Genomic DNA, 25968 nt, shown 5'->3' on the forward strand with positions numbered 1-25968 from the left:
ATTTGGCCAAGGTTGGAGTGAGGTTGTTGAGGGGAAGATCAGGAGATCACTTTCAGACATGTTGAATTTAGTTGCCTATTCAATAGAAAAGTGAAAATGTTGAATGGGCAATTGCATATAAGATTCAGAGTTCAGGGGAGAGGTCTGGTGTAGACATATGAATTTGGGAGTAATTGACACATTTAAGGACTGTGAGACTAGATGAGATAAGTAAAGGATTGAGGAAGAGACAGAAGAGTTCCTCAGTACTAAGAGGTCAGGCAGAAGAAGAGGAACAGCAAATGAGACTGAGAGGGAGAAACCAACGAGACAGTAGGAAAGCCAACAGAATGTTGTATCCTGAGTGCCAACTTCACAAAGAGTTTCCAGAAGGAAAGAATGACCAACTGTTTCAAATGCTGCTGGTAAATAAGATGAGAACTGAGACTGGGCATTAGATTAAGCAGCTCATTAGTTACTGGTGACCTTGACAAGAGCAGTGTCTATGAAGTATTGAAGATAAAAAGCCTCTTTGGAATGGGTTAAAAGAATGAGAGAAAAGGACTTGGATCCGGCAATACAGGCAACTTGTTCAAGTTTTACTCTAAAGGAGAACAGAGAAATGGGACACTAGCTAGAAGCAGAAATGTGTTCAAGAGAGGAGTTGTTAACATAGGAAACTTGTCAGGTTGTTTCTTCACCAATGGGAAGGATCCAATAGAGATGGGGGCTATGATCATGTAAGAGAGAGACAATTTCTAAGGCAATGCCCTTGAGCAGGCGAAAGATCAGCCTCAGGAAATTCATCCACAGCAACAGACAGGAGGGCAGAGACTGTGTGTGACACACACACACACACACACACACACACACACCCCTACATTCGGAGAGAGAGAGAGGGAGAGAGAGAGGTCTTTTGGGGTCCTTTTCTGATTGCTTTTATTTTCTCAGTGAAGTAGGAAGCAAGATCATCAGTTGGGAATGAAGATGGGGAAAGGTGCCTAGAGGTTTGAAGAGTAAAGAGAAGGTACGAGGTGGTTCCCAGGGAGAGTGGAAGAACAGATGGACCAGGGAGATACAGGGTGATTACCGGGTAGCATTAAGAGATCTCTGGTCATGAATTTACAGTAAGACCCATCAGCACATTGTCTTTTTCTCCAGCCAAATTCAGCTGTCAGATATCAACCAAGAATAGGAAGTAAGTTGCATTTAATGAGAGGTGAGGTTTTGCAAAGTGAGTATAACAAAAACAGGCTAGGGAGTTAAGGGTATATGTAAGGAGGTAATTATAAAGATTTACCGTGGAATTTAAGCTGGATGAAGAGGAGGACAGAAAATAGAAAGCCTAATGTGCATGAACAGACAAGGGATCAAAGGATTGTTGGAGAGTGGGTACTAGATAGGAGGAAGGTAGTGGACAGAGAAGTGAAATGCATGGATTTAAGATTAGGGGATTAGGGGAGGTTGCAGTTACTAGTAATGACCATGGGATTGCATACTGAGGCAAGTGGAGGGCAAGACCCTTAGAGAAGAAATCAACAGACTGAAAGGCCATGGAGCTGGAAAATCATAAACACATATATTGAAGTCACTGAGAATGAAGACTGGTGACATGTTGAGAATACCAGTGAGATATGTGCTAAAAGCATGGATAAAGGAAGGGGAATGGCTCAGATTAGTGGACACCTTGGTATGAGATGAAATTCAAAACTGGAGACTTTCGGAGACACTTCATGGTGTGTGTCTCTGTTCTGATATCTGAGCACCATTTAGAGAGGAGAGGTGGAAAAGAGCACAATATAATGAACTTACCCAAACCTGCTGCTCCCTTCTCTCAAGGCCTCTCCCCTAACCTGAGTCCTTCAGGAGGGTCACCCAGAATCCTCATTCTTTCCCTATCCCTTGCCTTCAGCCCTTCACACTGACTCTGTGCACCTTCCCTTCTCTCCCATCAGTCAGTCCCCTGGGGTAGTGGCCATATGCTGTGCTGGACAGGCTGTGTGTCCCAGTTCACTGTCATCGCTTCTATTCTACAGAACTTCAAAGGTTGAAAGTCTCTAATGTCATAGTTAGGCAAATTAATTCATGTCATAGGAGAAATTTTTAATGTAATTCACTCTTTCCCCAATGTTCGTTTGGTGCACAAAATTTAGCTGAGTCAAAATAAATAAACAACAATTATATGAGAAATGTGAAGGCTTGTGGGAATATAAGTCTATAAAATCATAAAGCTATTGATAGGGTGAACACAGACATTTTCATTGTATGTTAGGGTATGACCCTTACCCTATTTGTGGGTTTTGTTGCATTTTTCCCTGTAACCAAATATGTGCCAGTTGTCCAAGTCCATTCTCCAGTTCTCCAACACCAATTGGGTATCCAACAATCCAATTTAATTCTGACAGTAACTATGCAGAGTTAGTGCAGATCCCACAGGTCAATGGCTCAGTTTTGCAAGACTGTTCCTGCCTCAGACACCAGCCACAAATGAGTTGCCCAGGCTGCTCACACTTCTGCCCAGCGAACTGCAAATTCCATGGTTCTCATGACCTGGCTTGATAATTCACTCAGATTTGATAATTCACTGGAATAGCTTATAGAACTCAGGAAAGCACATTAATAATTACAGGCTTATTAGAAAAGAATCAACTCAGGAACATTCAAATGGAAAAGACACATAGGGAAATGTATGGGTGTAGGGGAGTGCAGAACCTCTGTGTCCACCCTGGCACACACCACCCTGCCTGCCCATCAATGTGTTTACCAACCTGTAGGCTCCCTGCATCTCATACGAGCTTTTGTGTAAGTTTCATTGATAAATCACTGGCCATTGGTGATTTAGATTGAACTCAATCTTCAGCACCTCCTGTCTCCCCAGAGGTAGGGAGTGAGGCTGAAAGTTCCAACCCTCTTACCATGTGCTTGGTCTTTCTGGTAACCAGGGCCATCCTGAAGCTACCTAGCCCTTCCCCATTTAAGGGTCACTTCATTAGCATAAACCCAGGTATGGTCAAAGGGGCTCGTTATATATAATAAAAAAAAATTCCTATTACTCAGGAAATTCCACAAGTTCTAGTAGCTCTGTGCCTGGAAACAGGGGCAAAGACTAATACATATTTTTATTATACCATACCCTTCTAAAGTTTAAGGCCCTAAAATACAAATTTGAAAATGTTTAATTTTAAGGTACCCATTATAGATATTGAAGGGATGCAGGAATATTTGGGGGAACATTGGTAACTTTTTGAGTGGTAACCCATTCTGCCATGGGCAAGAAATGGGCCTAGATATACTCATTTTAGCATTATTTTATAAGGTAAATTGTACTTACTATTTAAAATAACCTAATTAAGATTACTTATATTTAGCATTCCAATAGAAACACTTTACACACAACACCTTACACACACACACACTCTCTCTCTATATATATACACATATATAAATATATATAAATATATATTATATTTATTTATGTAAATGTATATATAAATAAATATATAAATACATATAATATACATAAATATATATTATATATAAATATAACATACATAAATATATATTATATATAAATATAACATACATAAATATATATTATATATAAATATAACATACATAAATATATATTATATATAAATATAACATACATAAATATATATTTTATATAAATATAACATACATAAATATATATTTTATATAAATATAACATACATAAATATATATTTTATATAAATATAACATACATAAATATATATTTTATATAAATATAACATACATAAATATATATTTTATATAAATATAACATACATAAATATATATTTTATATAAATATAACATACATAAATATATATTTTATATAAATATAACATACATAAATATATATTTTATATAAATATAACATACATAAATATATATTTTATATATATATAACATACATAAATATATATTTTATATATATAACATACATAAATATATATTTTATATAAATATAACATACATAAATATATTATATATATTTTATATATATAACATACATAAATATATTATATATATAACATACATAAATATATTATATATATAACATACATAAATATATATTTATATATAACATACATAAATATATATTTATATATAACATACATAAATATATATTTATATATAACACATAAATATATATTTATATATAACATACATAAATATATATTTATATATAACATACATAAATATATATTTATATATAACATACATAAATATATATTTATATATAACATACATAAATATATATTTATATATAACATACATAAATATATATTTATATATAATATATAATATACACAAATATATAATATATATATAATATACACAAATATACATTATATATTTATACAAATATATATTATATGTAAATATATATATAATGTATAAATATATATATGTGAAAATGAGTACAATTTCCCATAGATAGGTAAGGAAAGAAAAGATTTTATATATTTATGTTTATATATATTTTTTTATATATATGCTTATATATAAAAAATATATATATATAAACATATATATACAAAAAATCTTTTCTTTCCTTACCTATCTATGGAAAATTGTACTCATTTTCACACACAAAAATCCCTGCTTTTTTGAGGGTCATCATTTTAGTCATTTCCCATTTCATAATAATGTTAGCTGTGTAGAGAAGGAAATCGCCAGAGTTTGAAGTGAGAAATAAAAGTAGAGTAAGGTTGTTCCTGGAATAGCTCTTTAATTGCATTTGTCACTATTGACCATCAAGACTCAAGACAGAGTATGTTGTACTTATGCAGTGTTTGACAGTTGCTAAAAATGGCAATGTCAGAGAGTCTTTGAGATCATCATTAATTCATTCATCCCCATTTTTCAATCTGTTCTTCCCAGAGCATCACGGTCATATGAGCCGTGCTGAGAAATACAGGCTTACAATGTGAGTGCCTTTAGTTTCTTCAGGTCCTCTCTTCATCCAAAAAATTAGCTGGCTTTGAATTATGGAATTGTGGCCTTGGCAGGGTTGTTAGAGGTCACCTCATCTTACCTCCCAGTGGATGGAGAAACACCCCTTCCTTTTTCCTATCGTGACTTTCTGCCTCTGGTTATTGGGAAAAGTGGAGAGCAAAAGACAACAGGGACAGCATTGCCATGCGTGCAATCCCATTCTGGTTTCAGACCATTCAAACCATTTGAGCTCAAAGGATAACTCCTACCTATCAGTTCTAATTTTACTCTCCAGAACCACACAAAATTACTCTAATCCCTCTTGCGGCAGCTCTTTAAATATGTAACAGAGCTATCTTGGGCTTTCCTCTTCCCTGCTTTTTCTCATCATATTAAACCTTTGTACTGTTTTCTGCCCTGCCACAGCAGTGTGTAAAGTTTCTTCTGTGTCTGGAATACTCTTCTGAAGAGCAGCTTCTGTTGGTCAGTGTCCAACCTGAAGTTGACCCAGAATAAGCAAGAACCAGCTGTGGTGTGCTCAGTGGGGGACACATAAGTGCTTCATTTCCGCATGCCAGGATATAAAAGTCAAGACGTATTAAACAAGTCTTTTTTTTTTTTTTTTTTTTTTTTTTTGAGACAGAGTCTCACTCTGTTGCCCAGCCAGCCAGGCTGGAGTGCAATGGCATGATCTTGGCTCACTGTAACCTCTGCCTCCTGGGTTCAAGCGATTCTCCTGCCTCAGCCTCCCAAGTAGCTGGGATTACACGCATGCGCCACTACGCCTGGCTAATTTTGTATTTTTAGTAGAGACAGGGTTTCGCCGTGTTGGTCAGGCTGGTCTTGAAGTCCTGACCTCAGGTGATCCACCCACCTTGGCCTCCCAAAGTGCTGAGATTACAGGTATGCACCACAACGCCTGGCTAATTTTTTTGTATTTTTAGTAGAGACAGGGTTTCACCATGTTGGCCAGGCTGGTCTCGAACTTGTGACCTCAGGTGATCTGCCTGCCTCTGCCTCCCAAAGTGCTGGGATTACAGGCATGAGCCACCGCACCCGACCTAAACAAGTCTCTCTTTCTAAAAGGCAATCGGCTTCTTAGCCTCCTTCCTAGGAGTCAGAAATATTTGGAACTTAGCATTGAACTTTAAATAGTGAGATTTTTGGTGAAAACCTATCTCTCAAACTGTTGAAGGGAGTTAGAGTAAATCCCATGCAGCAACTGCCTCAGGCTTGGTCCTCTAGGGGAGGCTTTGGAACAAAGCTGAAAAAAGCTCTTACCTCCAAAGTTGACACAGGAGCATGGCTTCATTTTCTTTCAAAACCTGATCATTTGTTGTGTTGTGTTTTGTTTTGTTTTGTTTTTGTTTTTGTTTTTAGGACAAAGTCTCGCTCTGTCGCCCAGGCTGGAGTGCAGTGGCGCGATCTCTGCTCACTGCAACCTACACCTCCTGGGTTCAAGTGATTCTCCTGCCTCAGCCTCCCGAGTAGCTGGGATTACAGGCATGCGCCACTACGCCCGGCTAATTTTGTATTTTTAGTAGAAACGGGGTTTCACCATGTTGGTCAAGCTGGTCTTGAAGTCCTGACATTAGGTGATTCATCCACCTTGGCCTCCCAAAGTGCTGGGATTACAGGCGTGAGCCACCGCGACCAGCCCCATTTGTCTTTTTGAAAATGGAAGTCTGAATCTCCTTCCTTCTGCCACCCCCCAGGATTCTGTCTTATGCTTCTTGTTTTTCCTGTGACTGTGCTCAGTTATTCCATCCACTTGGGTTGCTGCTGCTCTTTTGGTTACTGTTATAAATTTAAGGGTTACAAGTACAGTTTTGTTACATAGGTACATTGCTTAGTGGCAAAGTCTGGACTTTTAGCATGACCATCACCCAATACAACCTCTCTGGAAAACAGTATGGAAATTTCTCAAAGAACTAAAAATAGACCTACTATTCAATCCAGCAATCTCACTGCTAAGCATCTACCCAAAGGAAACGGAATTATTATATCAAGAAGATACTTGCACTCATATGTTTATTGCAGCACTATTCACAACAGCAAAGATATGCCATCAACCCAAGCATCTATCAATGGATGCCTGCATTTTAAAAAAGTGGGATACATATATACACACACAGTGGAATACTATTTACTGATTAAAAAGGACAAAATCATGTCTTTTATAGCAACGTGCATGGATTGGAGGCCATTATCTTAAATGAGACAACTCAGAAACAGAAACTCGAATACCACATGTTCTCACTTAGTGGGAGCTAAATAATGTGTCCACATGGACATAGACTGTAGAATAATAGACATTGGAGATTCGGAAGGGTTGGATGGAGCTGAGGGATGAGAAATTACTTAATGAGGACAATGTGCCTTATTTGAATGACATGCCATCTCCTCCATATGGCAGAATCTCTCATGGTTACCTCTAAACCCAACCTTCTTCTCTGCCTACAGCCTTGAGTTTTCCAACTGCCTTTTGGCAGCAAGCAGTGCAGATGATAAAAGAGACCCACAGATAGCTAGGTATCTACAAGAAAATCAAGCGACTAAATATTGACAGAGATGGTGAATCCCATAGGAGACTGGGAGCAAGCAGGAGAGGCACCTTGTTGCATTAATTGGGGGCAGAGAGGGTATGAGCGAATGTGAAAAGCTAGGTGAGGATCTTCCATTCTCCCACAAATACCTTCCTTGACTTGTGTGCCTAGGGGAAAACCTTTAATGAGATGTTTTTCATTGCACTTACCACTCTGAGCTTGAAGAAAGAACCTCACTAGAGATAAAGAGCAAATGTCTGCCTGTTAGAAGAGGGGTGGCCAAAGAAAAATATGTTCAGCTGAAACTGCATTCTCACACGAAGACAACAAGATGGAAATCCTCTTCCTTCTCCCACCAAGAAACGTTGCCCAAGATTTTGTTCCTGATGCTCTTGCTACTCACAGTCCCTGTGGCTGTGCTTTTCCTTGGCTAGATAGGATATGATCCTCATCTTTTCCCACTGAAGGCATCTAGAAAACCTATCAAGCTCATTTAAACCAAAACACTAAGGAATGAACAGCTGGTAGTTGTGATAAAATTTGACATTTGACCCTGAAAAATCAATAGGAAAGAAATCAGAAAGCATTGCCAACCTCAAGCCTCAAGTTTGAATTGCATTTGGCTGCTAGTAGTGGAGAATTGGCTATAGTGGCTTAAACAAATGAGAAATTTAATCTCACACGGAAAAGAAGTCCAAAGATAGTTGAGCTAGGGCCAGTATTGTTCCTCGTTAGAAAGCCTCATGCCTTTGTCTGTCTTTCTTTTATTTATTTATTTATTTTTTTTGAGACAGAGTCTTGCTCTGTGGCCCAGGCTGGAATGCAATGGCACAATCTCGGTGCTCACTGCAACCTCCGCCTCCCAGGCTCAAGTGGTTCTCCTGCCTCAGCCTCCCGAGTAGCTGGGATTACAGGTGCCCACCACCATGCAAAGCTAATTTTTGTATTTTTTTTAGTAGAGACAGGATTTCACCACATTGGCCAGGCTGGTCTCAAACTCCTGACCTCAAGTGATCCACCTGTCTCGGCTTCCCAAAGTGCTGGGATTACAGGTGTGAGCCACCATGCCCAGCCTCATTCGTTTGTCTTTATATTCTCAACATTGCCTTCCATCTTTGAAGTTACTTTATGATATAATAAGCCAATTAGAGTTCCAGCCATCATATTTTCATTCCAGACAGGAAGTAGGAAATCAACAGGAGAAAGGCAAAAAGACACCTTCAGCTATCTGATCCCTTCTTAGAGATTTATTTCCAGGAGGCCCATCCAACAACTTCTACATTCATCTTATTGATCAGAACTTAGTTACATAGCTATAGTTAAAGGGAAGCTGGGTAATGTGATCTTTAGCAGGGCATAGTTCCACCCTGAACAAAATGGGGTTTGTTACTATGGAAGAAGAGGAGAATGAATATTGAGTAGACAACCAGTAATGTCAGCTATATGAAGGAGAGGCTGCTTGAATCTGAAAACAAGAGAGATTAGATAAGAATGTCCCTGAGACTGGAACCAAGGGCAGTAAGGAATTCAGGAGATAAGAGAAGGATCCCAAAGTGATCTTGGCCTCATGAGTCTCTACATTTCTTAGCCTGGTGCTCCTCATGAATGGGTAGGAGGTACAGGCTACCCATAACAATTCATTCTGATGTCCTAGGGCTTAGGGAACTGGCTTTTGGTAGCTGTTACCCTACATGAGGCAAGAGGCATCAGGTTTTTTAGACCATTTTGAGACGCATTTTTTTTTAACTAAAGAAAGACAATAGTTTAACTTGTGTCACTGTGATATTTCGATATAATAAATATGTATTTGCTCTTCATCTCTGCTTCCTGGCACAGAGCTCCCAAAACTCATAGAATTTCCTGAGGGAAAGGGATGAAAGGAACATCTTCTGTTATTCATAATAAGCCCCTTTCAACCATACCTGAGTTTATTCTAATGAGGTGACTCTTGGAGAATGGAGACTGGTTGCCAGATGTACCAACTCTGCAATTAGAGGGTTGGGACTTTCAGCCCCACCACCATTTACCCTCCCCTAACCTCTGGGGAGAGGAGAGGGGCTGGATATTGAGTTTAATAACCAATGGCCAGTGGTTTCACCAATCATGCCTATATAATGGAGCCACCACAAAAAAACCCTAAGCTATGGGGTTTGGAGACGTCCGTGTTGCTGAACACACAAAGGTACTGGGAAGGTGGTGTGCCTGGAGAAGGCATGGAAGCTCCCTGCCTCTTCCCCCATACCTTGCCCTATGCATCTCTTTCATTTGGCTATTCCTTGGTTGTGTCCTTTATAATAAACTGGTAATAGTAAATCAAGTATTTTCCTGAGTTCTGTGAGCTGCTGTAGCAAATTATTGAACCCAGTGAAGGGGTTGGTTATAGCCAGTTGGTCAGAAGTACAGGTCACAACCTGGGACTTGAGACCGGCATCTGAAGTGAGGGGCAGGCTTGTGGGTCTGAGCCCTTAACCCGTGGGGACTGCACTAAATCCAGGTAGTTAGTGTCATATTTGAATTGTAGGACACTCAGTCAGTGTCTGAAGAGTTGAAGAATTGTTTTATGTGAGAAAAACCCCACATATTTGATATCAGAAGTGTTGAGCAGAGAAACAGTGGGGGTTTTTTGTTTTTTGTTTGTTTGTTTAGTTACTCTATGTAGACGTTTGAAAATGGCAACTCACTCAGCCCTTGGAAATATAATTTAATTTGAATATGTAAGCTACTTCACGGCAAGACAGCTTAGAGAAACGACTGAATTCCTGAAACTGCAGTTCAACCTTCTTGGTGCTACTGCAAAATTTCTTAACCAGTCTATTTTTTTTTTATGAGTAATGCTTATTTGTAGGGAATCTTCAAACCATTTTAGAGGGCATAGATGAAGATAATTGATCTCTGCTTATACACTTCAAATCACAGCGAAAAACATATTATCTTACAAATTTCATTGATAAAACTGGCTTTAAAGGAAAAGGGGTGGGACATGAACTGTTGAGAGTGCTCAGAATTTCAGAGGTTTGACAATGACAAGTGTCAAGGACCAGGTTAGATGTCTTAGTGACCAAGACTTGCCTACCTTTGCTAGCCTTATATATTAAAGGAAGCATGTCCCAAAACTTAGAGCTTAACCTTAATCAACTAATCAGTTTAAAGAAAAAACATAACCTACTTTTGACCATTTTGAAATGTTGATTTCTGACATCAGTTTGCTAAGGTAATTCTTGAATCCTTTGGCAAATGGAAATAATTACTGTAGATCTTTCAAGAAATCTACTCTAATTATGTACCTATATCTAAATGTTTAAGGAATATATTGCTATTTAGTCTCCCTGATTATTGCTTTCATATGAGAATGCAGTTTGATCTGGATAAATGTATGTCTCCAGTGTTGGTATAATTTTTAGGGTGTGAATATTTTAATCTCTACTGAATTTCAAATGCCTATTCGTTTACTTTTGGACCCAGATCTAACTGGCTGAAAAGTCCTGATGCTGATTCTGACCAGCTCTTCCGCATGGTGGCAGAAGTCTTCATCCTGTGGTGTAAATCTCATGTAAGAACACATTTGGGCCCTGGGTTTAGAATGGTTGTGAAAGCTGCAGACCGTGGAAAACTGTTGATGAAAAAAAGCCAAACGGTAAAATATTCGAAGAGATGTATTCTGAGCCAAATGTGAGGACCACGACCCATGACACTGCCTCAGGAGGTCCTGAGAACATGTGCCCAAGGTGGTTGGGTTACAGCTTGACTTTATACACTTCAGTGGGACAGAAGTTACTGACAGAGGCATAAATCAATACATGTAAAGTATACCTTGGTTTAGCCCAGAAAGGCAGGACATCTTACAGGGGTAGGTAGTGGGCGTCCAGGTCATAGGTGGATTCAAAGATTTTCTGACTGACAGTTGTCAATCAGAAAGAGTTATTATCTAAAAACCTGGAATCAATAGAAACGGTGTCTGAGTTAAAACAAAGGATTGTCAGACCAACATTCTTATTATGCAGATGAAGTCTCATAGGTGGCCACCCATAGAGACAACAGGTGACAAATGTTTCATATTTAGACATTTAAAAGGTGCTAGACTCTCATTTAATCTCTTCAAGATCAGGAAAAGACCAGGAAAGGGAAGGGGATTCTCTACAGAATGTGAATTTTCCCCACAGCAGAGACAGCTTTGCAGGGCCCTTTCAAAATATGTCAAATAAATATATTTTGGGGTCAAATATTTTTATTTCCTTCGAGGCCTGCTGTCTGTCATGTGATGCTATACTAGAGTCAGGTTGGAATTTGGTGTCTTATTCCTACCAAGAGTCTATTTTGTCTTAAGATTTCTATTTTAATGTTGATGCTGGTCATATGTGCCTAAACTCTAAAAGGGAGAGGGTATAATGAGACATGCCTGACCCCCTCTTCCCATCATGGAATGAATTAGTTTTTCAGGTGTCTTTGGAATCACCTCGGCTGAGAGGAGGGGTCTATTCAGTTACTTGGGGAGCTTAGAATCTTATTTTTGGTTTACAGAACTTTCTTGTAATGTTTGCTTTTTCAATTCTTTCCCGCTTAGAACTTCAAGAGGGAAGAGCAAAATTTTGTGATTCAGAATGAAATTAATAATTTGGCATTTTTAACTGGAGACAGCAAAAGCAAGATGTCAAAAGTAAGTCCTTAGAAATCAATTCCAAAAACTCTTCAACCTTAACCTCAGCCATGACTTGGATCTGTTTCATACTTTCTGGGGATTAACAGCGTACTGCATTTAGGTCAAACTACATGACCGACAGTCTCTGCTGCTGTTTCTTTGAGAATGAGCCAGAAGAAACTGCTCTCAAATAAGCATGGTCATCACATTTTATGAATAAATAGCTGCTTGTATGTCAAAAAGCTTAAGTTTCAAGGCTTGCCTAAGGCATTTGAGAGGTCTCCAAAACAAAAGCTGCTGTTAGTGGTTTTAAAATAGAACTACTTCCTGTGTAGTGAGGATACAGAAATACACATGCCTAGAACCACCTTTTGATAGCTAGGGAAAAATTACCTTGCTTTGTAGATTTTGACAGCACGTACTCTTACATCATGCTTGTTTTCCTCCTATCTGTAATATCCAATACCTGTTTTATTTCAGCTGTGTTGATCTCTTAATGCCCTCTGTTTCTTTTTCATGATAGTTGCACTCAGAAAGCCAAACATTTGTCCATTTGCTTTAGGAAATGTTTGAAAAAGGGCATATCAGACATCTGTCTGAAGAAAGAGTAACCTATAGAGAGGAGCATAGGAGGAATACAAGGGGCACAAGTTAGCCTCCCACCTCCTCTTGCGTCGGCTCTGCACGCTGAGGCTTCATTATTTTGATTTAAGAGACTTCTCAGACATACTCCTTCAAGTGTACATACAAAAGCAAAGCCTACTTAAATGTGATGTTTTGTTACCAGCTGTTATGACTTACCTTGACTCTGTACCCCCGAGAAATGTGCCTCAGTGAGGGTTGATTTTATATGTCAAGTATAAGTGACATTAATACCTGAGATGTGCATCTCTCTCTTTGCTGGTACAGTGCTGCCTTTGAGGAGCATCAAGGTGGAGTGTGCATGGGCACCCTCAGAAGTAAAAGTCAGCTCTGGAAAGATGAGAATCATGGGTTTGTAACAAAGCCCTTGGGCATCTTTCCAAATAACCATTTGGGATGGAGGTCTCATATATAAGCTGCAGACAAGGGGCTGGTATGACACCAAAAATGAAAACTTTAGCATCTGGAGCTCCACCAAGCATAGCTAGCTCTAGTCAGCTGTGATCATTCTGAGCTTTCTGTTGCTTTTATTTATGTTGACACATTTCTTCCAACATATAGAAATTGACTGTTAGAGTTTATAGTATACTCTAAGTATACACTTTTAGTATGCATTGCTTGATAAAGTTTGACAAACAAAATTACGTACATACAAAGTAGAGCAATCACATTCATGAGGAATCTTTGCTGCAAAGGTATCCTTTGTGCTTTAGTTTTATTTGATTTTTCAGAATTCATTTTGCATTTGTCTTTTGGTAAACACATCTACTGTCATATGATGTAGACGAGGTTGAGTTTTTTCAAATCCACCTTTCTGGGACAGCTAGCTTATCTTAAGTTGCCTCTGCAGGTCTTCTTACAGGTATCACAGCCTCTTCTTTGACTCATCTACCTACAGAAAGTCAATAAATCCCAGACAGATTCCATACTATCTTTTTTTTTTAATTTTTTGAGATGGAGTCTCACTTTGTTGCCCAGCTGGAGTGCAGTGGCATGATCTTGGCTCGCTGTGAGCTCTGCCTCCCAGATTCAAGCGATTCTCCTGCCTCAGCCTCCCAAATAGCTGGAGCTACAGGCGCACGCCACCACACCTGGCTAATTTTTGTATTTTTAGTAGAGATGGAGTTTCGCCATGTTGGCCAGGCTGGTCTCGAACTCCTGACCTCAAGTGATCCACCCACCTCATCCTCCCAGAGTGCAGGGATTACAGGCATGAGCCACAGCTCCTGGACTTATCTTCAAATTGGGGTAGATTGAATGGCTTAGGACTGAACCAGCTAGCATCCATTGGGATTGTCAGGGAACGGTCACAAAGCAATGGAAATGAATCTGATACCAGGACTTGGATCCTGGATGAGCAGAAATGGCAAAGACATCTCAAGCCTCTGGTAATGAATGAATGCTCAAGGTCCTTGGGTTTACATTTGGAAAAAGATGAGGTGGCAGAAAATGGCATTTAAAAACCCACCTAGTAACAAACTAACCTGACATTTTGTTCATTCACATCACTGAATGAGGAAAAGGGGGTGTTTGTTTCTTGACAAAGGATGGTCATTTTCAGAAAGTGGGCTTCTTCCTTGCTGGTCCGGTTAGTCTGTAGAAGCAAAGTCTTTTGTTTCATTTCTGTTGTTGTCATATGCCAAGTATTTCTGAGCCACATGGGATAGGGTCAAAATTACAACGTAACGAATGGATGAGAGGACACTCCCTAGATGTTGAATAATAGTTGCCATGGTCCTCAGGGTAACAAGTGTTCATATTGTTCTGTTGCCTGAGTGGAGACACTGTGTAGTGGTAAATAGACCAGAAGGCGAAAGGAAGCTAAGTCTTGCCCCTGGCCCAGCTGTTGGCTAGAGCTACACCTTGCATCATTCACTTAACTCCTCTGGGTCCCATTTACCAATATGCAGAACAGGATTGAGCTTACTACCTGACTTCTCCCAGCTCTACTAAGATGTTCTGGTTTAAGGTCAGTTTCAACAGTATCTCTAGGATAGAGTAATATTTGAGAATTGCAGTGCATTATTTCAGACAAAAAGATACCATGCCTCCGATAAGAAATATCTCCTAGCCATTTCTGGTATTTTTTGGATGTGGAACTACATACTGAGGGGTTAGGGCAGGAGTATTCTTCCTTATCAGTTGACTCCCTATTGCCTTTGCCTACCTGCAATTAGATGTTCTGTCTACTACCTGATCTGAACAGTGACCTGGACTTGCTTTTAGCTCCACTCCTAACTGAATTCTGGTGTTGTAAAAATGAAGTTAGCCTCAGTGCATATGGCAGGCTTTGTGGAGGTATGTGTATATGAATGCCCTATGCCACACACACCACATATGCCATTGCGAATGGAAAGGAAGTGAAGAAAATATACAGTGAGCCACGCTGTTACTACTTGATTAGTTGAAGGTCAGTTCAAAGATAACGTTATTTTTCTGGGGCAGTCAAAGCAGATTTTGCTTGTGAGAGATCATTGTATATTTTGTGTATATAACACCAGTTTGCAAATGTATGTTAAGCTAAATGTAACTAAGCTGAGCAAGTGTTTTTTGTTTTGTAACTTTTTTTGTTTCTGGAAAAATGACAGCAGCTTCCTCAGAAGGGAATGGTAAGTTAGAATGTGTTCAGCCCAAGAAATGCCAGTTCCTTGACCAAGGTTATAAACAATAAAATTAAAAAAGTGTCGTGATGCAGGAAATATTAGAGTGCCTCATTGTTCAAAGCCACTCCACCCCATGAAGCGTGATTTCAGTGGATCGAAAAAGGACAGGAAATATTTTTGAAGCTATCTTGGAGTTTTTCAAGGGCATTCACGCTTACACGTGTGAGTGAATTTTCTTGCTCATTCTCCCTCTTTCATTCCCTCCCCTACCACTTTTCTCTCTCTTTTTTTTTTTTTTTTTCTTCTTCTTTGAGACGGAGTCCCACTCTGTCGCCCAGGCTGGAGTACAGTGGTGCGATCTTGGCTCACTGCAAGCTCCGCCTCCTGAGTTCACACCATTCTCCTGCCTCAGCCTCCCAAGTAGCTGGGACTACAGGTGCCCGCCACCATGCCCGGCTAATTTTTTGTATTTTTAGTAGAGACAGGGTTTCACTGTGTTAGCCAGGATGGTCTCGATCTCCTGACCTCATGATCCGCCCACCTCAGCCTCCCAAAGTGCTGGGATTACAGGCGTGAGCCACCACACCCGGCCTTCTCTTTTGTTTTTATTCCCTTTGTTCTTGCACTTCTGCTGTGTACTCACAGGCATGTGTGCATACTCTGTCTCTCTCTCTCATAAACGTGCACACGGGAACGCACACTCATCCTCTTCTTCTCCCCGCCCCCTCCCCTTTCACCCTCCCCTTTTCTCCTCCCTTCCCCTCCCTTCTCTCCACCTCTGCCTCTCTCCACCATTTCTTCCTTCCCTCCTGCCCTCCTTCTCTCACTCTATCTCTTGCTTCGCATTCTCAGACCGACTTACAGAAAGTCCTATGTTTTTTCTCTGTCTAATGTTGGGTTGACTTGTCATTGCTTCCGTTACCTTCTCAGTGGGACAAGAGCTTCCCATGGCCCGGGCTTGCCTTTGTTCAGAAGCCTGACACCAGCCCTCCCTGTGCTGTCCCCTTGTGATGTGTCCTCAAAGTCACTCACCCCACAAAAGCCTGTGTCTGTCTTTTAAGTTCTACACACAAAATCAACTGTCTAATCATTATAAGATAACTACTGGTGATAGTTTATGATGTAAGCGTGGGGAGATGAAATGATTTTGAAGGTATAAGAATCTGTACATTTCAATTAAGAAAATAAAACATGGGCCAGTGTCATGCCTGTAATCCCAGTACTTTAGGAAGCTAAGGAGGGAGGATCACTTGAGGCCGAGAGTTCAATATGAGCCTGGGCAACATAGCGAAACCCTGTCTCTTAAGAAAAAAAAAAAGGAAGAAAATGAAAGAAAATAAAACGTTTCCACCACCAAATTTTTAAAAGCATTTCATTAGAAAATTGCAGTGAGTTAACTAATCTTAGCAATATGTGACAGAACAAATAAAATCAGAATCTGTAGCCCCAACCTAAGGCATGTTTAAAGGTTGTAGCACAAGAAGGGAAACGCTCCATCTTTTAGGTTTTTTGGTGATTCTGAATCACTTTGGATATTCCTAGAGTACTTTTTGTTAATAAATCTTCTTTTTTCCTTTTTTTTTTTTTTTTTTTTAAGTCAGGGTGTCCCTCTGTTGCCCAGTCTGGAGTGCAGTGGTGTGATCATAGCTCACTGCAGCCTTGAACTCTTGAGCTCAAGCGATCCTCCTGCCTCAGCATCCCTAGTAGCTGGGACTATAACACACAACCCCACACCCACTGAATTTTTTTTTTTTTTTTTGTAAAGACAGTGGCTATGTTGCTCAGGCTGGTCTCAAATTCCTAGCTTCAAGTGATCTTCCCACCTCGGCCTCCCAAAGTGCTGGGATGACAGGCATGAGCCGCTGTGGCCTACGCTACCTTCTTTTAACATAAGCACAAGCATTGCCCCTTAGGTCAGTTCTCCCCTCTCTGTAGCCACAGATGTTGCTAATGTGGTGGGTAGAAGGAAGAAAGAAAACTCTGCTCTTTGGTTATACAACAGATTGTCTATAGCCCACCCAGGTGAAAGGAGGGAGGTAGAAGGGGCAAAGACTTCAGTTCTGGCCACCCACAAGAACTCTCTAGATCTAAAGACCAGCCTGGGTCGGGTCTGAGTGCCACACACTCTGGAAGGCTGCTTCTGGGTTGACCTTACCCGAGAAGTAGATTGTTTGGTCTGGGTATAAGTCCTTTGACCAAATTAACCTCCATCCTAATCTCCCACTCACTCTTCATGCTATGCTCAACTGGCTTCCAGAACCATTGAGTTTCTGTTGTGTTGGCTGAGAAATGGGGGCTAAGAAGCTGTAACTAACATATAGTGCCTTTTGCCTTAGAGCCCTGCTTTTACTGACTGACTCTTCTCCTTGTTTCTTTTCTTTTGTCTTTCCACACAGGCCATGCAAGTAAAGGTACAGGTCAAATGCATGACGTGTCTTTTCTGTCCTAGTATTAGAGGTGCCAGGCTCTGGCCCCCTCTGCACTGTGATCACCATGGGGGTGGTACAGAATGGATTTTCCCGCCTGGAGGTCCCCCAGGCCTGCTCCAGGGAAGACAACTGCCTGTCAAAGAGTGAATGTAGGCCTACCCACCCTTGGAATGGGGAAGCCGGGGAAGCCAGCCAAGCCTCACCCTAACCGAGGTCTCCTTGCTATCTCTGCTCCCTTCTCCAGCTGCCCTCTCGGCAGCCACCACACTAACAGAGATAGGGATGACTGACAGGGCTTGAGAACCCAGGGGACTACTCCTCGTGGTGCTACCCAGGGTCAGAGTCCTATTTTTTATTAGTGGTCTCAGCCCTTTCACACTGTAGGTGTCCTGCATCCTGTATAAGGCTCCCATGATTCAAAGAGAGTCTTCCAAAGCCTACCCTGGGAGAATTTCCCAGTTACAGTTTCAGGTTATAACTGAACATTTTCTCTTCCTCTTAATTAATGTGTGTCGGCTGCCATTCTCCCAAACCTCCGCTCTACACTATGCAGTGAAGAAGGGGAGATGCGCAGGGACTAGGGCACACGCAGCTCTTATGGAGCCCAGGCGAGATAGACTTGCGTCTGGATAGCTCAGAGGCTTACTTGCTATGTGATCTTGGAAAAATTGCTTAGCTTCCCTGAGCAATCCCATTGTCATTTACAAAACTGACTGGTTTCAGGGGTTTTGGGAGGATCATAAATGTTTTATATAAGTAGCAGGCACATTGGAGTCATATTGCATATGCAGCATTTATGATTAGAAGGACATGAGATTGGCCCAATCAAATAGAGAGTGAGCAGGAAATAATTTAGATTGTGTAATCAAATCCCCGTAATTACACTTTTGAGCATATTTATTCGATTGCATACTGTGTATTACCATTTATATTTTACATGTATACATATGTGATATCACATAGTTTATATACATATAACCAGGTTCTATGTTTTATGGATGATTTGAAACATTTTCAAGGGTAATTTAGACTATAAATGAGTTTTGCCCTGAGTCGCAACCTTTAGAATTTTAAATCTGGTGGTAGAATGGTGAGGAGCCTAGCAAGCACTCAGCCAATGATAGTCGACACATGCTCAGTCTGTGTGTGAAGCAGCTTTCCCTTCCTGCTGTTTTCTGGAACATCAGGAACCTCCTTCTCTTAGCCCCATTTCTTTCCCTCTGTTTATATTTCTTACTGCCCCTCCCACTGCTGTCCAGGGGCTGACTGGTGTTTTGGAGCACTAGACACAAGATACCCCTGCAACCAATAGAATTTTCTGGCAATGTTTGGCCAGACTAGGGTTCTGCTGGCCAGGGATTTTGCTGTGGTTTCTGTGATACTGTGATACAACCACCTGAAATTGCAGCCACCACAAGTGCTGAAAGAAATTACACTGTTCTTAAGAGTGTCCATTAATAATTATGAAACTCTTTCGCCTTTTGGAAAGCAATTTAAAGAGATTAGTCCCAAGACACTGTTAATTCTGACCCTACTCTTCTCTTCCAAAAGCCTTTTCCCATAAAATGAATTCTGCCCAAGCCCAGGAGGACCAGGTCTTGCATGCCAGTTCCAGGGGAGGCATCTGGTGTGCTCCCAGAGCCCTGTATCTGTATGTCATGATAAACCACAGTGCTGTCCCCTCATTGCTGCAAACACTCATAGCGCAAAGCTTTGGTGAGCACCGCTTCTTTCCCAGAGTCCCTGACTTGCTTCTGGCTACCCAGCCCTCCCCACTTCCACCAAGTGCCCACTGAGGCCCAGTCCTGCAAGCACGTACCACGTGAGCAGCTCTGCATCTCTGGAACCTGGAGTCATGAAAACTGAGTCACCGCAGAGCCTTGTTTCCTGGAGCCCGCCTGGACCCACCAAGTGATTTCCCTGTGTGGTGGATGCTGAGGGTTCTCAGTGGGTTCCCTGGGGCTGCTATTGTGTCATAGCCCAGTGCATTGGATTGCTATCTCTCTCTCTCTTTTTTTTTTTTTAATGTTTTTGTTGTTGTTGTTGAGGCCGAGTCTTGCTCTGTCACCCACGCTGTAGTGCCATGGCATGATCTCGGCTCACTGCAACCTCTGTCTCATGGGTTCAAGCGATTCTCCTGCCTCAGCCTCCCAAGTAGCTGGGATTACAGGCGTGTGCCACCATGCCCAGCTAACTTTTGTATGTTTAGTGGACCCAGGCTGGTCTCAAACTCCTGACCTCAGGCGATCCACCCGCCTCAGCCTCCCAAAGTGCTGGGGTTACAGGTGTGAGCCACCGCACCTGGCCTGGATTCCTCTCTTAAACCTACAACTTCACTGAGTGAACTGTCTCTGAAAAGGATGAGAAGGCATAAGTCAAAGATGGGTATGAGCTTCCATGGACTGAGGAGTTCCTTTCTTTCATGTCTTCAGTTTTTCTCCTAACTTTCCTTCAGCTGGATTCCAAAGCAGCCCTACTTTAGATTTTCCTTTTCCTGTAAGAATTTGCACTGGCTCATGGTCGGGAGGCCATGGTGAGGTGCTCCAAAACACCAGCTTCAGCTTTGAAAACACAGAGCAATTATTCTGTGCTGGATACTCTTTCATATTTTTAGTGATCCCCCAGCATCAGAATTCTCAGAACTTTTCTGGGGTCATTTTTGTCAGTTAACAAATCATTCTTTCTGTAGAACACCAGTTTACTTGTTCAGTTCGGAACTGAGTGAGCAATAGGCGTCGGTGATGTGTGTTTAGTTACGTGGCTCTGTGTGCATGCGCAGAAGGAGAAGGCTCAGGGTTATGGCTGGTCTTTGATGGCTACCTAATTCGTCTTTGTTCAACACACTCTTTTCACTGTCCTTTGAAGTGTAGTAAGGCCCACCCTATACTGACAGGGCCACAAGGAGGCAGGCTGCCTCTGACAGGAGGCCGGTCCTTTGGGAGAATCACTGAACCCCTCTCTGTTTATTTCAACATCATCTCCTAGTCTGGAGGACAAGACCAGGAGCGGAAGAAGACAAAGCGGCGGGGGGACTTGTATTCCATCCAGACCTCCCTCATCGTGGCTGCACTCAAGAAAATGCTGCCCATTGGTTTGAATATGTGTACTCCAGGTGACCAGGAGCTGATCTCCCTCGCAAAATCACGATACAGCCACGTAAGCTGCCCGTCTGCCTGGGCTGAGTGTGTGATCCACATGGTGCAGTGATAAGCATTCAGCCCCTGAAGGGTTAGTCCTCCTCCCCTGGGGGTCGGGGAGCAGATGCGCAGAAACCAGTGTGTATGGAGGCAACACGCCCTCATCTTTAAAACTGGTTTGGAAGTCCGTGTGTGCCCTTTGGGACAAATCTCCGGAATATTTTTTCTTTTGTTCTTCTGATAAAGATCCCAGCGAAACTGTGCGTTGACTCTCCATACATCCCCATATGCTACTTGACAGTTCCATGGTGATCTCCGGGAATAAAATCTGACATCTCTTTCCACAGAGGGACACAGATGAAGAGGTCAGAGAACATCTGCGGAACAACTTGCACTTGCAGGAAAAGGTGATGACTCAGGACAGCAGTGAGAACTCACACGGGCTTTCCTTCTGGCTGCAGGGTTCCAGCTTTTCACTTCATTTACTCATGCTTCTTATATGTGTTCCAAAAACAGTTTGGGGGTATTTGTGTTTAATTGGTAGGACTAGCTCTCTCTTTTTTAAATTTTTTTTTTTTTAATTTACTGGTACATGGCCGGGCGCGGTGGCTCACACCTGTAATCCCAGCACTTTGGGAGGCTGAGGTGGGTGGATCACGAGGTCAGGAGATTGAGACCATCCTGGATAACACAGTGAAACCCCGTCTCTACTAAAAATACAAAAAGTTAGCCGGGCATGGTGGCGGGCGCCTGTAGTCCCAGCTACTTGGGAGGCTGAGGCAGGAGAATGGTGTGAACCTGGGAGGCGGAGGTTGTGGTGGGCCGAGATCAGGCCACTGCACTCCAGCCTGGGTAACAGAGCAAGACTCCGTCTCAAAAAAAAAAGCACTGGTATATAAACTGCCCTAAATGTATGTTTGTTTGTTTGTTTGTTTTTGTCCTTAATTTTTGTTCTTAGCTATTACAAAGAGGATTACAAAGAGGATACAAAGAGGATACCCAATAAAGCATCTATTCCCATTTCCCATTATGTGAACGTCAGGCCATAGCAGTGGCGTGTAGATTAGGTCTCAGAATTTACTGACTGTAAGCCTTGTTAAACAGTGCAGTGGACACCTGGGGGAAGTTTTAGCACCTCCTGCTCTAAAGAGACTTTGAAACAAAATAATTTTGTTTCTAGTTGGTACAATAAAAAAATATAATTTTCATGTTAAAGGCTATTTGAGATGTTTTAAAGCCTGTGAATCTGAACAACTCCTACCTCAGATACATTATGCCCTGAGATGGAGAACTAAGCCAAAACACAAAGTCTTTCATTTCCACCCCAAACATATAGGAATGGTGGATAAAATATACTAGAAAAAAAAGGCAATAAAAAGAAATCTCTAGGGCCAGAAAAAAAATCTTAGGGGCTTGGTTTTTTAATCATTGTAAAGGAAGAGGCGTGTGGGACCTAATTACTCACAGTATGCATAAATACAGAGCAAGAAACTTCCATAAAGTTAGCCTTGAACCAGTAAAACCCACAAATATTCCACAGAGAAACCCAAGTGGAATAACCACTTGGAGAGCCTCCACCTTCTAAAATACAAGCTGAGATACCAATACGTAAAATTCCTCCTGAAGACAAGCTCATATTTTTTTTTAATTACAAAGCACATCAGGAAATCTATTAGAGAGTCAGCATAGGAAACAAAGAGAAGAATTCAACCATAAGGAGCAATTGAAAGAGATGTAAATGTAAATAAAATTAAAACATTTAAAGAGATATAAAGGAATTAATCGAACCCATAAAGCAATAATTGGATGTTATATTTTTAAAAAGGAGAAGGGGAGATGGGTTTGAAAAAAGACTTCATAGTCATTATAAAAATAAAAAATAATCATTGAAATTAAAAACCTAATAAATGGGTTAAAAATAGGCTACACATAGCTGAAACAATAATTTATAAATTAGAAGAGTGCTTTAAGGAAATCATCCAAAATGCAACACAGAGAGATGACGAGATAGAAAATATGACAGAAGCATTAAGAGACATAGAAGTTAGAATGAGAAGTTCCTATACAGCATCTACAGTATTCCAGAAGATAATCGAGAAAATGAAAGTGAAGTGCTAATAGGAGAGTCTTGACTCCTACAGAACCATGGTAGGACCAAAAGGCTTCTTCAGTATGAGAGGTACAGGAAATTCCTCATCTTATGAGTATGCTTCAATTTTCAGTCTGATGACCCAGCTGTAAAATGGCAACTGAACCTCTACAAGGATGTTCTGAAGAGTGAAGAACCTTTCAATCCGGAAAAGACAGTCGAGCGTGTGCAGAGAATTTCAGCAGCTGTCTTCCACCTGGAACAGGTAAGGAGCATCTGCCCTGAGGAATGGGGAAGCAGAAACACCCTGGACAGTACGAAGCTCCCCTTCACACTCAGCATTCAGGTACAAGTGCCCTCATAAGACTGAGAAAACAAGGACCAAGGATCATCCCAGATCACCCCCACGTGCCATCTCGCTGCCCTGTGATAGGAGACCTCTCCATTATTTCCCCTGCCAGTGTTTTGTGCATTGTGCATTCTTGCCATTAGCTCAAATGCCCTATTTAAGTCCACTACTGTTAGTTAAGCTGCTGTTAGGGAATAAATGACTAAAAGCAACTGGGAGAAAGAGGAAAACCTAAGACTTTCACAACTGAAATCATCTGCTCCTGGGTGCATTTTGCTAACTACAGTTGAGAAGCCAAAATTCTTCCAGAATGAAGAAGTCTGGGCTACAGGTGACTAGCTTCTGCCACCAGAAGATCAGCCTAATGTGCACCAACCCATGTGATCTCTTCTCAGGTGGAACAGCCTTTGAGGTCCAAGAAGGCCGTCTGGCACAAACTGTTATCAAAGCAACGGAAACGGGCAGTGGTGGCCTGTTTCAGGATGGCCCCTCTCTACAACCTGCCCAGGCAAGTATTTTGTCTTTTTTCCTCGCATGTAAGCCAGCGATGGGAATGGAGGTATCCTCCCACTGCTGTGCTCTCTCACTCTTAATCCAAGGAATAGAAATCGGAATCCTTGGCCTATGGAGCTATTGCAGTCTGCATAGTATACGGGCCTGGCTAAGACAATCAAGGTAAGCATAAAAACTGAAACCAGATGAGATTCTCTAGAGCCCATTCCTGTCAGGCTCACCATTTGTACCCTAAAGTCAGCCAAGTAAGCATATGGAAGTACACTACTTTTGCTGAGGTGGGATTCTTGGTTAGCATGTAAAGACTTCTGGAAAAAAAGAAACTGTTTTCTGAAACATTTTACCCCAAATTCCATCAACAGTTCCAATAGTATTTCTCTGCTCAGGAACTTGACACTGAAATTACCATTTCCTCAGCAGGTACAGAAATGTAACTTGAAAATCTTTTAGCACAGTGTACTAGCTGTCAAAATATAGAAAGGCTGCAGATGCCTCAAGAGGCTTGCCAGAGGCACGATGCCTTCGGGTGTTTCAGCTTATACTTTGAAGTAAAATATATTTGAAGCTTTTGCTGAAAAGTGTGGGACATATCCTTGTCAACATAGGGAATAGTATCAGTGACAGACTGGCCCAGAGTTGACCACCCAGACCAATTCAGTGTCTTTGGTGATGTGGTGACATTCCTGTCCTCAGACTTATTGCAGAGCAGGTATGGTCAGGTCTTGGGTCAATAAACAAAGCTAGTAATTGAATATCAGCCTCTGCTTCATTGACTTATCAAATCAGTAGGAATATTCTCACTTGCTCAGGGAAATTAAACTGACTTAGACAAGTATACTCTGAAGCTTATGTAAATAAATGTTTCTTTGGAATATCACAGAAAGGACTATTCCTATGCTTGACATTTTGTTTTCATCAAATTGTGGATCTTGGCCATCATTTGTCCAGAGTAGCCTATAACCTCGTCCTGAGCCAACTGGCCACCTGGGCTTTCTTAAGGTCTTTGAAGATAGTTAAGAATGATGGTCTCCACCGGGTGCAGTGGCTCACTCCTGTAATCCTAGCACTTTGGGAGGCCGAGGCAGGCAGATCACATAAGGTCAGGAGATTGAGACCAGCCTGGCCAACATGGTGAAACCATCTCTATTAAAAATACAGAAAAAACTTAGCCAAGCATGGTGGCATGCGTCTGTAATCCCAGCTACTTGGGAGGCTGAGGCAAGAGAATTGCTTGAACCCAGGAGGCGGAGGTTACAGTGAGCTGAGATCACGCTACTGCACTCTAGCCTGGGCAACAGAACAAGACTCTGTCTCAAAAAAAAAAAAAAAAAAAAAATCAGCCAGGTGTGGTGGCAGGAGCCTATAATCCCAGCTATTTGGGAGGCTGAAGCAGGAGAATCACTTGAACCTGGGAGGTGGAGGTTGCAGTGAACCGAGATAACACCACTGCACTCCGGCCTGGGCGACAGAATGAGACTTTGTCTCAAAAAAAAAAAAAAAAAAAAAAAAAAAAAAAGGAATCACAGTCTCTGAGACACATACCTGCTCCAACAGATCTCTTTCAAGAAACAGATTACTGTCTTTGGAAGAGAATGAGGCACCACCAAATCAAGTAGAATTCATGAATGAAAAGATGAAAAGCTCAAGCAGTCATGGGCGTTAAAGCTGCTGAAGTCGTAACAGAAAAGTGAAATTCATAGCCCGTTAGAGAAAGCAAAAGTGCATAGAATTTGTCTTTGTTTTCTGGAAGTGTCGAAACATCAGAAAGTGTTTCCTTCCCTATCTGATTGAGATTTCTACCTGACATTGTGCTGAGGTGGCCTTCGAAAGAGCCTAGCTCGAAAGCACATGTCTCTGGGACCAGGACAGCTAGGCAGAAATTACATCTCTCAAAAACAAGCATTTTTTTCTAAATCCACTGAAGATGTTAGTACCATCCTTACATATCTGGGCTGCACCTTCAGTAGTTTTACTCTGTATGGGTAAGAGTAAGTCTAGGAATTCACTATGTCCTTCATGAAGCATGACCGTCCCTAACTGAGTTGTTTTAGAGGGGCTGCTATGGGTGATCTCTCTGGCATGG

At 41.3% G+C, this 25968-nt stretch overlaps 1 protein-coding gene across 2 annotated transcripts in view; it reads left to right on the forward strand.

Moving 5' to 3' along the window:
• The window catches only part of RYR3 (ryanodine receptor 3), a 580370-nt gene that overhangs the window by 483925 nt on the left and 70477 nt on the right, over positions 1-25968 (forward strand). For both annotated transcript variants that reach the window (XM_055363234.2, XM_055363233.2), the window contains exons 68-73: positions 10950-11037; positions 12049-12141; positions 20783-20953; positions 21282-21341; positions 23157-23288; positions 23768-23880. In XM_055363234.2, the coding sequence (XP_055219209.2) occupies positions 10950-11037; positions 12049-12141; positions 20783-20953; positions 21282-21341; positions 23157-23288; positions 23768-23880 (657 nt within the window). The remainder of the gene's footprint in view (positions 1-10949; positions 11038-12048; positions 12142-20782; positions 20954-21281; positions 21342-23156; positions 23289-23767; positions 23881-25968) is intronic.

This window comes from Gorilla gorilla, chromosome 16 (assembly GCF_029281585.2).
Source record: "Gorilla gorilla gorilla isolate KB3781 chromosome 16, NHGRI_mGorGor1-v2.1_pri, whole genome shotgun sequence".
NCBI lineage: Eukaryota > Metazoa > Chordata > Mammalia > Primates > Hominidae > Gorilla > Gorilla gorilla.